The 12,391-nt window shown below is 50.3% G+C and overlaps 1 protein-coding gene across 1 annotated transcript; it reads left to right on the top strand.

Annotated features, from left to right (window-relative positions):
• The first annotated feature begins 376 nt into the window (after nucleotides 1–376).
• Nucleotides 377–10,722, top strand: ETV7 (ETS variant transcription factor 7). The gene is made up of 8 exons (XM_026798602.2): nucleotides 377–668; nucleotides 3,781–3,898; nucleotides 4,547–4,711; nucleotides 5,721–5,828; nucleotides 6,692–6,871; nucleotides 8,044–8,186; nucleotides 9,112–9,212; nucleotides 9,640–10,722. The coding sequence occupies exons 1-8, from the start codon at nucleotides 663–665 to the stop codon at nucleotides 9,752–9,754; spliced, it is 936 nt and encodes a 311-aa protein (XP_026654403.2). The 5' UTR covers nucleotides 377–662; the 3' UTR covers nucleotides 9,755–10,722.
• Nucleotides 10,723–12,391: the final 1,669 nt, after the last annotated feature.

The following is a 12,391-nucleotide window of genomic DNA, read 5'->3' as shown; positions in this document are numbered from 1 at the left end:
CTGCTCCCGGCGTGTCCCGGGATCGCTCCGTCCTCCCGGAGGAAGAGGAGGAGGAGGAGGAGGAGATGCGTGTCCGCCCGCGGGGCCCCGGGAGCGTGAGGTTCCCCGGTTCTGTCCCGGTACCGGGTGGAGCTGGGCGAGCCGCGGGGCCTCGGGAGCAGGAGGTTCCCCGCTATCGGTACCGAGCGGAGCAGAGCCCCGGGAGCCGGAGGTTCCCCGGTACCGGTACCGAGCGGATCGGGGCTCAGGGGAGCAGGAGGATCCCCGGTGCTGTCCCGGTACTTTACGGAGCAGAGCCCCGGGAGCAGGAGGTTCCCCGGTACCGAGCGGATCGGGGCTCAAGGGAGCAGGAGGTTCCCCGGTGCGGTACCGGTACCGAGCGGATCGGGGCTCAGGGGAGCAGGAGGATCCCCGGTGCTGTCCCGGTACCTTACGGAGCAGAGCCCCGGGAGCAGGAGGTTCCCCGGTACCGGTACCGGGCGGGACGAGCCGAGCCGCTGTTCCCCGGCGGGGGCGGGGGGAGCGGGACCCGGCCCCGGGCGCTGCCCCCGTTGCTCTCCGGCCTCCCGGGGCTCCCGCTCGTTTCGATTTCGTTTTTGGCCGGGATCGCGGCGCGGGGACGGGCGCGGAGCGCGGCGGGCTCCGCTCGCACCGGGCCGGCCATGCAGGTAGGAGCCGGCCCCGGTCCCTGTCCTCCCTCCTCCCGGCCCCTCTCGGGATTTCTCCTCCTCTCTTCGGGCTCGTTGTGATGCTTGAATCCTCACTCGTTGTTCTGTTTATGCTGGGTGTGATGTTCTGTGCCTTCAGACTGGCAGACCAACAAAAAGCTAATAATGTAGAGGTAAATCGTGTTGGATGCTGCGAAAAAGTTGATATATGATGGAGAACATAATTTTGAAAATGAGGGTGAAGATAAAGCAATGTTTGTGGAGCACAGAAAACAGTTGAGACTGTTGATTTGCCAGGTTTCAGCAGAATTACTGTTGGCATCTGTCCACAGAGGTTTAACACTGCACTCCAGAACTGGCAGAGTGCACAATTTATAGAAGTGGCAATAAGGCTGCTGTATATGTTGGCCCATGGTGCTCATTTCTCACAAATTTGCCCTAAACCAGGACAAAATTTGCTGGAAGTTCATGTCCTGGGGGGTGAGCCCCTACCCCACCTCCAAACGACCTCATGGAGCAGCCAGGAGCCTCTGTTCCCCCATTGGGTTCTGAGCAAAAAGCTCCCCTCACACATCTGGGGGTTCCTTTCCACTCTGCTTTTTCACACTTTCCCACTCAAACACCCCCAAGGACAGTATTTCTTCTTGAAGCAAAAAAAAAAAAAATCTCAGAAAAGTCTGAAAGCAGCTAAGCAGGGATAAAAGCAAGAACATAAAATTAGTTTAACACAATAAAAATTCAGAATGTATCTCAAGGCCTATAAATATTTAGGAGCAAGAAAAATACCAGATTTGTTCTGGTTTTACTGTAAATCTTGTTTGTAAGAGAGTCACAACAATGGGAGAAAATTAAAATAACTTTTAGAGAGTTCTAGACAAAATACACTGCTGATTTCTTTCACTTTTATTTTCCCCATAGCTTGTTGCTTAGAGTGAATCTGAAAGACAGTTTGTGTTGCTGCCAAGCCTGCTCAGAGTTTATTCTGGAGTCTCACTGTTCTCCTCATGCAGTGTCATGTAGCTGCCTGCTTTTTAAATCCAATCCAGTGACCACCAAACTGTCCTTCTTTTTCAGAAGGAAAATTCTGAAATGTTCAGAATGTCAGAATTCAGGATTCAGAAATCCTCACATCAGCCTGGTGTAACTCCCAGGGAAGCATTTTCCCCTGGACTGATGCACTGTATTGCTCCTGATTTTGGGAGTGTCTTGTCCTGATTTTGGGAGCTTCAGCTTTGCCTTTAAGATGTGTCCAGCTTCCATCTCCTCACCCCTCATTTTCAGAGGGCTCAACTCCTCTGCCTGCACACACAGTCAGGGGGTGGCTGCTCTAAATCACCTGCAAAAGCCTGAAGTGCTCAGAGTTGGTAACTGCTTCAGAAAATACCATTTGACACCAAAATTGTTAATTTTCCAGTGAGCGAAGCTGAGAAATCGCTGGGATCCACATTAATAGGTTTTTAAGGGGAAACATTATCTGCTTGGCTGCCAGTAATATTTCAAGATTTGGATGTGGCTGGAAGCAGGATCTGAGCTCCCTTCTGGCTCACATGCCCTGGCTGAGAGGGAAAAGTAATTCCTGAGGGGGCCAGAACTCCACAGAGAGTGAGCAAGAGGAGCTTGCACCCCCCTAAACCATGGGATGGCCATTCCCACTTATGCCCAAATGATCCCTGGGGACAGAGTGGGAGATCTCTCTCCATATGATGTTTTCAAGACAAAATCAACTACTACTTGGTTTATTTTCTAAAGGACTGAAGTGCTCTCCTAAAACCTTGAGCATCCATCGAGCATCAGAGGGTCCTGCAGGAGCACAGGCACTGCAGGCTCTGCCAGCCTCAGCTCCATCTCCCATTTCCCTGCAGCCATGGGGAGTGGGGATGGATAATCCCCATCCAGAGCCTGAATGAGGGCAGGTTCCTCTGCTAAAGAGCTGGAGAAAGAGGGATCTCTTGGCAACCAGGGACTGGAAAAGTGTGAGGAAGAACTGTAGACAACACATCACATCTGTGGTTGCTGAAAGTCGGGTCAGAGAAAGAATCAGATAAACTTTCCCAAGCACTACTCTGGGTGGTTTGAGAAAGGTCAGAGGAAGAATTAAAACAATCCTTAATCTTTACAACTAGTGTTTTAAACATATTATTTACTTATAAAATATTTACAAGAGGGGTGCTATTCCTAATTAACCAATAGCATAAAGAGTATTAATTAAAGACCAATCAAGTCCAACTTTATCATCGCTATCTATAAAAGAATAAATAGTGTCTAATAAAATTTACATTTACCTTCTAAAAACCTAAGAGGTTTTGCCACTTCATTCATCCTTAATACAAAAACATCACGTCACATCACATCACACTGCTATGAGAAACCAGTTAGGAAATACTGGAGCAGGTGGTGTGTCTTGGTTTGGAAAGCCAGGTGTCTGCTAAGGAAGGCAGGAGCCTCCTCTGAAATAGAAAATGTAAACCTTCCCCTCTGGATTGCTATAGATTTTAAGGGGCTCTCAGGCAAAAATATGGGAGCAAGAATAACAGTTCTTTACTAGGGAAAAAAATAAAAAGATAAAATAAACAATGCAGTGAACTAAACCAACACTGACAGAGTCAGAACCCAACCTGACACCCTGTGGGTCAGGCTGTTGGCAGCAGTCCCATTGGAATTGTGGCTCAGCCCTCCTGCAGTGTCAGGGCTGGTTCTGCTGGAGCAGGGATCCTGGAGAAAGGTGCAGTCTCTGCCTCTGAAGATCCAGTGGAAGAAGAGGCAGCTGCTGTTCCTCTGGGAATCCAGTGGAGAAGCTGCGCTGGTGTTCCAGAATCTCCAGATTATATCTGGGTAGGAATGCTTGGCTCCTCCCTCTGGGCTCACATCTCCCAATGGGATGCTGCAGTTCTTATCAGCCATGCAGGGACATTCAATAGCTGTTATCAGCAGGTGTCCCCTCAGAGGGAGGAGTGATTGTGGAAGAGATAAGGAAAACTGCCCACTGAACAGAAGACAGCTGCAGATACAGATGGCAGATAGAACACAATTTGCTTGGCAGTCCAGGACATGGAGGCACCACCAAAGCAGGACCAGAATTTCTCCCCACTGATATATCTGATTTCTTCCCCAGGGCAAAGTGGCCATCAGCTCCTCCAGCCCCGTGGTGGCCGTGTCAGTACCACCCTCATCCCAGGCCAGACCCTCATCCATCAACACTGGGCAGATCTTCAGACTTCCAGGGAGGCTGAGTGAGTAGAGGTTAAGCAAGTCAGTGCTGTTCAAAAAGGAGTTGCCATGGGGTGGGACGGGGTGGGCACAGCCATGATGTCACAGACATCTTTTATGGAAAATCCTTTCCTTAGGATTTTTCCTCCTGAGAAGCTGAGAGGCCTCAGGAACAAAATGTAAACAATGATTATCTGCTGCTGTGGAGTGCAACAAGTAGATCTTTGATTGGCCTGTGTTAGATGTTTCTAATTAATGTCCAATCACAGTCAGCTGGCTTGGGCAGAGAGTCCAAGACACAAGCCTTTGTTATCATCCCTTCTAATTCTATTCTTAGCCAGCCTTCTGATGAAATACCTTCTTCTATTCTTTTAGTATAGTTTTCATATAATATATTTCATAAAATAATAAATCAAGCCTTCCGAAACATGGAGTCAGATCCTCATCTCTTCCCTCTGAGATCCTGAGATCCGTGTGAACACCATCACAGTGTCCCACCCAGGGACCCTTCTGTGCTGGCAAGGGGGACAAAGCTTCCTCAGGGCTCATTTTCTCTCTTTGTGGTGTTTTTGACCCGCGAGCGCTTAATGCAGAGGGAAAGTTTGGTGATGGAGAAGAAGCCCCACCTGCCACTCAGCAGTTTGAGAACAGAGGTGTTTTCCTGGTTTCAGGAATCCAGCCCTCCCTGTGGAGCAAGGACGATGTGATCCACTGGCTGCGATGGGCTGAGAGGGAATATTCCCTGCGGCCCACTGAGCAGAGCAGGTTCGAAATGAACGGCAAAGCCTTGTGCATCCTCACCAAGGAGGACTTCAGACACCGAGCTCCCAGCTCAGGTGAGACCCAGGGGCTTGTGAGCACCATCCCAGCACAAGGTGGGGATCCAGGCACTCTTGTGGCTGCATCAAAGCCAGTGAAGTCCAGGGAGTGCAGCACTGGGCAGTAGGAGCTCAGGTCTCTGCTTGTTCATTGTCTTTCCATCATGCAAAGTACATGTGGTGCACATTCCAGGAAGCCACAGAAACTTTAAAAATCTTACAGTGGTCAAGTTAATGGGTAACTTAAAAAACAGATAAAGTTTATTTTTCTATTTAATTTTCTCTAATGTGTTGCTAGCACTGTAGGTGTTTGATCCTGTTGTTTACTCTGTAAGGCTCATTGTTACTTGATACCTTGAAATAAGATATCCATGGGCTATTAAGTTTGAAATTAACAGCAAACCTTGTGCATCTTCACCAAGGAGGATTTCAGACACTGAGTGCAGCTCAGGTTGGACCCAGGGGTTTGTGAGCACCAGCCCAGCACAGGGAGTGCTCTGCTGACAGGGCTCGGTGGGTACGAGCAGAGCTGGTTTTGAGCTGGAGATGAGGACAGCTCTTCCTTTCTCTGGTTCATCTGAACTGCAAATACTTTGGTGTGATGGAGAGAGATGGGGAGACTAACTTGGTGATCAGAATCCCATTTTATTATGGGATACAAACACTTATGTACTATTTCAGGGAGACTAATAATGTGTCCTGCAATGATTAGGTTAAAATCACATACACAAACTTATGCAAATAACATCTCCTGCTTGCAGAGTTTAATGGGATTTTCTTTTTCTGGTAACCTGTTTGATTTAATCTTCTTCAGGTCTAATTTTCAAAGTTCCATTTGTTTTTGCCAAGGCATCCTGTTATCAAATCTCTTTTGTTAACCAGGTCCAAAGTCCATCACCTGTCTTGTGTCCCCCAAAATTCCAACACTTTGGGATGGGGAATAACCCACACTCAGTAGTTCAGAATCTCAGCAACATAATTCAAACCATTATTCAAAGGCATCTGAGCAGAGTTTCCCTCCCTGCAGGGGACGTGCTGTATGAAATCCTCCAGTTCATTAAAACAAAGAGAAGAGCTCTGGTGTGCAGCCCCTTGCTGAACTCACCCTTCAGGAAAGCCAGGAGCACAGAGGAAGGTATGATGGGGGAAAAATACCCTGGGAGGGCAGCAGTGTGCTGCAGGCAGAACCTGCCTGGTTGCACACACCTGGGGCTTGGAGCTCAGCCTGCTGAAACCATCCCACACCCCCTGAGAGAGGCACCCAGGCCCAGCAGAGCCCGAGCCAGCTGGGGAGTTTGTAGTGATGCAGCAGCTCAGAGCCAGTGCTGTGGGGTCTGTGGCAAACTGGCAATGCTGTGAGTTCCCTCAGAAACCTGCCTGCAGATTGAGATTTGGGTCAGGGAAGGTCAAAGCCAGGCAGAGGCACAGCCCTGCTGGAGATCAGTCCTGAAGCATAGAAAGGGCTGAGGAGCTGGGGCTGAGCTTGCACAGAGATGCTGGGTCAGGGGATGGGGTGGGGAGAGGGCTCAGGTGAGGTTGGTGGGGGCCAGTGAGGCTTTTTCGTGCCCTTGAGGAGCCCAGGTAGGAGTTAGGGTGGGTTTTGGATTGGTGTCAGAAGGTGGATGTGTGTGGAGATGGATCTGGGGGCATTTTCCTGGGCTCTTTACTGGTTCCTATGCAATGTAAATAACATATTGCATCCCCACAACAATTTACCAGGAGGTTCCTCTGCTCTGGGGCATTTTCCTCTGCCAGTTTTTCTTCTTCATCTGACCCTTACCTTACCTGACATCTCCTTTAACCCCCCTGGACTTTGTGCTGCTCCTTAGGAAAATCCCAGGTTTTCCTCAGCATCCTCCTCCTCTGTGGGCTGATCCCACCTGAAAACCACCCTGGGCTGTCCCTCCCCTCCTGTTCCAAGGCTGTGCAAGGTCTGGGACCTTAATGAGCCACAGGATGATTATTAGGGGTTTATTTTATTAGGGTTTTATTTTGCAGGTGCAGACTGCAGTGCTGAGGCTGCCCCAGATGTTTCCTCGTGGCTGGGCTGTGCAGAGCAGCCCCTGTTCCACAGCCACAGGCAGCCACTGAACCTCTCCCACCACAGCTCAGAGAGTCCAGCTGCCATCTGCTCCTTCCCTGCTACCCTGTCGGCCCCAGTGGATGGGAAAATTGCAGGTAATTATGAATTTATTGCCTTGTTCCTTGGGGAAATGAGATGGTGCTTTGTCCTGTCTGCCCATCTGTCTCCTTCCCCTCATTCCGTGCTTTTCCACCTCAGTTTCCCCACCTGAAAAATTGTAATTGCTCTGAGATCTCACGGTAAAAGTGCTGTGCCTGAGCTCTGTGCTCGTCTCATATTTATTGTGTTGCCCTGATTTTTAAAGTTTTTCTAAGCCTTCTGATGTTTACATTTTTGTAACAAACTTTCTCACACACTTTACGTAAATAACTTATTGTTCTGCATTCTTTTATGGAGGAAGAAAAATTTAATAAACTGTTGGTTTGTCCAGTGTCATTGGAGAGGTGGCCCTGTCACTTTTAGAAACCTATAAATGTTAGAGTCAGCAATTAAAAACTCTGTTTTCACCTTGGAAGAGCTGCGTGTCCGTGGCATGTTATTTAGTGACAATTGTCATAGTGACAGTGACTGTAGTGACAGTTGTCATCTCAGAATCTCTGCGGGTCACAGGGACCCCGAGATACATTAGAAAGTCTCTTTTCCCAGCCCGGCAGTTGAAGGAGTCAGAGCTCTTCCATTCTCCTTCTCAAGGTTGTTTATTATTTCTGATCTATAAAATTCTTTCTCTGACCCACCAAGGTCTGTCTTGCAGGTCAGGTTGAGGCACACTGGCGTTGTCTTTTTATACTAAAAACTATGTGTACATTATTTACAGTAACTTCCCAATACCTATCACCTATGTTAGACAGCGAGCTTCTACTCTAAACCAATCCCAAAGTGCCAACATCACTGCAGAAAATGGAGAACAGGAAGAAGAAGAAAGGCTGGACATGCCCAAGTTCCTCCATCTTGTCCCCATAACCCCCATACCAAAAATCGTAAAATCTACAATTTCACCCTGTGATTATTTTATTATTGTACTGTTTAAAGTTCTGTGACTTTCAGGTCCTCATACAAAGCTGGCAATTTGCTCCAGGGGTCACAATCAAATCCCCAGGTGCTCTGGGTCTCCAAGCCCCATGATGGGGTCCTGGCAGCTCTGGACACCCAGAGGGATGCACTGAGTTCTGACACCTGGGTTCTGACATTGCTGCTCTAAATGTGCAATGGTGCTGCTGGGGCAGGCTGGCAGGGTGGAGCTCTGTGCCCAGCAGCTGCCCCTGCTCAGACTGCAGGCTGCTCTGGGAGTACGTGTACCAGCTGCTGGCCGACCGCCGCTACGAGCCCTACATCAGGTGGGAGGACCGGGAGGCCAAGGTGTTCCGCATCGTCAACCCCAACGGGCTGGCCCAGCTCTGGGGCAACCACAAGGTGAGCGCAGCTGAGAGGGAGTTTGGCATCCCTGAGAAGGAATTTGGCACCCCTGCATGTCCCTTTCATGAGCTGTTCCCTAGAGATCATGGCCCAGGGCTGGGGAGGGGGACATGGGGGGTGTAGGGTTAATGTCAGGATCTTTAGCAGGTCTGAGTGACCCTGAGAAAAGTTGGAAAGTCTCTTTTCCCAGCCCAGTGATTGAAGAAGGAGTCAGAACTCTCAGTTCTCGGTCTCAAAGTTGTTTATTGTATCTTATCTATAAATTTTTTCCTCCTGACCAGGTTCGTCCAGCAGGACAGTTCCAGGCACTCTGCCTGCCCCCAGGGCAGTGTTATGTCTTTATACTAAAAACTACGTGTACAATATTTACAATTACTTTCCAATACCTATCACCTATGTTAGACAGTGAGCTTCTACTCTAACCAATCTGTAAGTGTCACCATCACAGCAGAAGATGGAGGCCAAGAAGAAGAAGGAGAAAGGCTGGACATGCCCAGATCCCTCCATCTTGCCCCCTGAACCTCCATTCTAAAAAACCCCAAAAATCTACTTTTTCACCCTGTGATAAGTTCACTATCATTCTACTTAATTTGTCGTGGCTAGCAAATCTTCATCTAAGGTTGGTAATTTGCTCCATGGGTCATAATCAAACCCAGAGGTGTTTTGGGCTGTGTGCCAGAGGGATGTCCTGGGTCCTGACAGGTTAGTGGGAGATGCCAGCCTGGTGGTTAAAGTGGGATTTTCTCACCTCTTGGAAAGGAAACCACCAAGCCAGTCTGGGGTAGGGACTCACACTACAGACCCACAGTGCCCCAAACCTCCTCAAATGTCCCATGTGTGGCCCTGCTGCACACAGAACCAGAGCAAGACTTGTTGCTCTGGGTTTTTTGCTCAACACCCCACAATCCTTCTCTCCTTCCAGAACCGGATGAACATGACCTATGAGAAGATGTCACGAGCTCTCAGACACTACTACAAACTCAACATCATCAAGAAGGAGCCAGGGCAGAAGCTGTTGTTCAGGTGAGGTGAAGCAGAGCAGAGAAATGGCACGGATGGGGCACGGGAAGGTGATGAACTCCAGATGTTGGCAGCTGCTTCATCCAGCAGCATCCTCCCCTGCCCACACCCCAGTGGGTTTGTCCAGGCTCTGTCCTGTGCCAGCTGGGGCCTCAGAGCTTCCTGGGATCCTCAGCAAAGCCCAGGGATGGCAAATCCCCCCTGAGCTCCAGAGCTCAGCTGATCACAGACTCATGGGAGGGGTTGGCTTGGAAGGGACCTCAAAGCTCATCTCATTCCACCCCTGCCATCCACTTTCCACTCTCCCAGGTTGCTCTGTCCAAGCCCCATCCAACCTGGCCTTGTTGAGGGCAAAGGCTCCAGCATTTGCAGCCTGGTTTGGGGCTGGGTTTGGACATGCCCTTAAAGTCACCACAAAAATCTATTTCAGGTTTTTGAAGACTCCTGGGGAGGCTGTCCATGAGAAATCCAGCAAACTGGAGCAGCTGGAGAATGAGGACCATGAAGATTTGAAGGAAGACCCAGTGGAGGTTTCAGCACAGTAAATCTTTGGAGGCCTCACTTGAGAGCATCACAGGGACCCTTGTGCTTTGCTGGCAGTGCTGGTGTCTCCTGCCTCTCCTGCACAGAAGGCCACAGAGCTGGCCTGGATTTCCAAGCCTGCTGTGAGCCAAACTGGGCCATCTCTGGGGTTTTGTTAGCAAAGCACACCCAGAAGGTGCCCCCAGCCCCAAAGCACAGGGGGATGTGTGGGCTGCTCCTCTGCTGGCTCCTCTCCTGCTCTTTGGAAGGAAATGTGATATTTTTGCTGTGAAATTTTGATGCTTGTCTTTAAGGTCCAAACCTGTGGAAAGGATCCCTCTGTTCTCCCAGGGAGATGAGCAGAGCAGGAGTTTGGGCTGAGCATCTGCTGCTCTGCTTGGGCAGTGGGAGCTGTGCCAGCTGTGAGAGAGGGCACATTGCAAACCTGGTGCATGCTGCAATCTCTGCTCCTGTGAGGCTGCTCCTGGGATTGAGGTCAGGATTGTGCTGAAACACCTGCCTGGATCAGGCCTGGCTGCAGCTCCATGGTTGCCCATAGCTGGTATTCACTTTAACTCCTTTCTCTCCAGGTAATGACTTCTGTAATTAATTTTGTGATTAAATAATGTGAAAAGAAACGAAGCCAGTAACAAATATGACCCCACCCATGGTCAGATATGTGATTATTTGTTTTGAGTTTGAAGCGGGAATACCTGAAGCGAGCAGAGTGTCTGTATGTGAGTGTGTGAAAACAGAAAATACCCACGACTATTTTCACTTTGCTTTCCACAGAGGAAATAAAATGCTGTGACTGTAAGGGTGAAAATCTCACTTCTTGCTGAAGGTCTGAAATCGGGAAATCCAAGCTTTCTTCATGTAAAACAGCTCCTGTGGGCACCCTCCTCTCCTCCCCAACATCTTTTGGCAGCTGCTAAGGCAGAGGCCACCAGTCTGAGCTGCTCAGCAGCTGATGGGTGAGCACAGCACAAAATATGTGGTTGCACCATGAGGTTTCCACCAAAACTGTTTACTGCCAACCTGAAAGTACAATTCCTTTGGTTGTAACTGGTCTTGGTTCTGCAGATCTACTGCACACCTGCAGCCTGAGATGCCATGTGGGCAGTAGCCAGTAAGAGACAGTGGTGGGATGGTGGTGGCTGGATGGCAAAGCTTCAGCAGGGCAACATCTCTGGAAATATTTCACTTCCAGCAAAAATCACCAGCTCAGTGTCAGAACAGAGGGGCTTGAGAATCTGAGTGATGGAGGAGGAGGAAATGAGAAGCTCTACTGGGGAAATGAGTGTGAGGGCACAGCCTGGGGGAGATCCTGGCTGGGAAGGGAGGGAAGGGAGGCCACAGTCCCTGCTGAGAGAGGGGCTGAATGTTCCCAGCACCCACCCAGCTGCAGCTGGGGATGCTCCACAGCAGGGAGGGGCAGTGAAGCACCCAAACCTCGTCCTTCCCTCCCCAAAGGATGATTTTTGTCCCAGGGAAGAGTCAAACCAAATCTTTCTCGGGGTGAAATCCTTCAGCTTTGGTGGGACAGCATGTCTCCTTCCTTGGGAGCTGTAACATCCAGGCCCTGTGCTGCTCCTGGATTAGGCACCCATGGGTGCATTTTTCCTCATCTCCTCTTTCCCCTCCACTTTCTTGCAACAGAACCAGCCCTGATGGCTCCTGAGGATCCCTTCTCCAGCTGTGTTTGGTTTGCTGGGGCAGGTGACAGTTGGTGGCCCTGGCTCTTGTGCTGTGCCCGCAGGGAGTGTGTGGGGTGACCTCTCTTCACCTGCTTTTCCCATGATGACCAAAGATCACTCTGGGCTTGGCTGGGGATTTCCTTTCCTGGCTGGGAAGCTGCCAAAAGCCCTCAACCCTCCCTGTGCCTCCCTGAGCAGCTCCAGAGGGGTTTTGGGGGGTGACAATCCAAGGGTTGGAATGATGAGCTTTGTTCATGCTCCTAGGAAGGTTTCATGTACCTCCTGGAGCAATACCTACCTTTCCCTGTGCCATACAGAGCAGGAGGGCTGTAAACCTGCAGCTTTCCTGGAACAGGAACCCATCCCTGTCAGTAAACAAAGAAACAACCCTGCTTGTGCCAGGGAGTTTGGTGTGGGGGTGTGGGGAGGGACAGCACATGGCTGTTGGTGACTTCTGGGGTTCAGGGGCTGTGAAACACAGACAGGTGCCTCATGTGGGCTTTCCCAGAGGTTTCCAGGGGCTTCATTCCCTGGAGAACACCAGCCACCCTTCAGCAGCCCCACACCTGCTGGTGTTTGGGGCAGGGCATTGCTCATTGCTCATCTGCTGGGGGAAGCAGCTAAAACCACACCCAGGGATGGAGGAAAAGAGGATTTGCTTTGGGGGCTGGCGCCCACCACCCTCTTGGATCAGAGGAACTGCAGAACCAGGTTGAGAGGTTTCCACTGAGGCCATGTGTTGGCTAGGGCAGGGAGCAGTGGCTGCCCTCAACACCCCACCATGGTCCAGGTGCTTCCCTCATCACCCTGCCATGGTCCAGGTGTTCCACTCCACATCCCACCATGGTCCAGGTGCTCCCCTCAACACCCTGCCATGGTCCAGATGTTCTCCTCAACACCCCACCATGGTCCAGGTGTTCACCTCCACACCCTTGTCCTGGTTTAGGTGCTCCCCCCTACACC

Source organism: Zonotrichia albicollis, chromosome 28 (genome assembly GCF_047830755.1).
Source record: "Zonotrichia albicollis isolate bZonAlb1 chromosome 28, bZonAlb1.hap1, whole genome shotgun sequence".
Lineage (NCBI taxonomy): Eukaryota > Metazoa > Chordata > Aves > Passeriformes > Passerellidae > Zonotrichia > Zonotrichia albicollis.
Note: the sequence above shows the minus strand (reverse complement) of the source record. Positions and strands in the feature narration are given on the sequence as shown.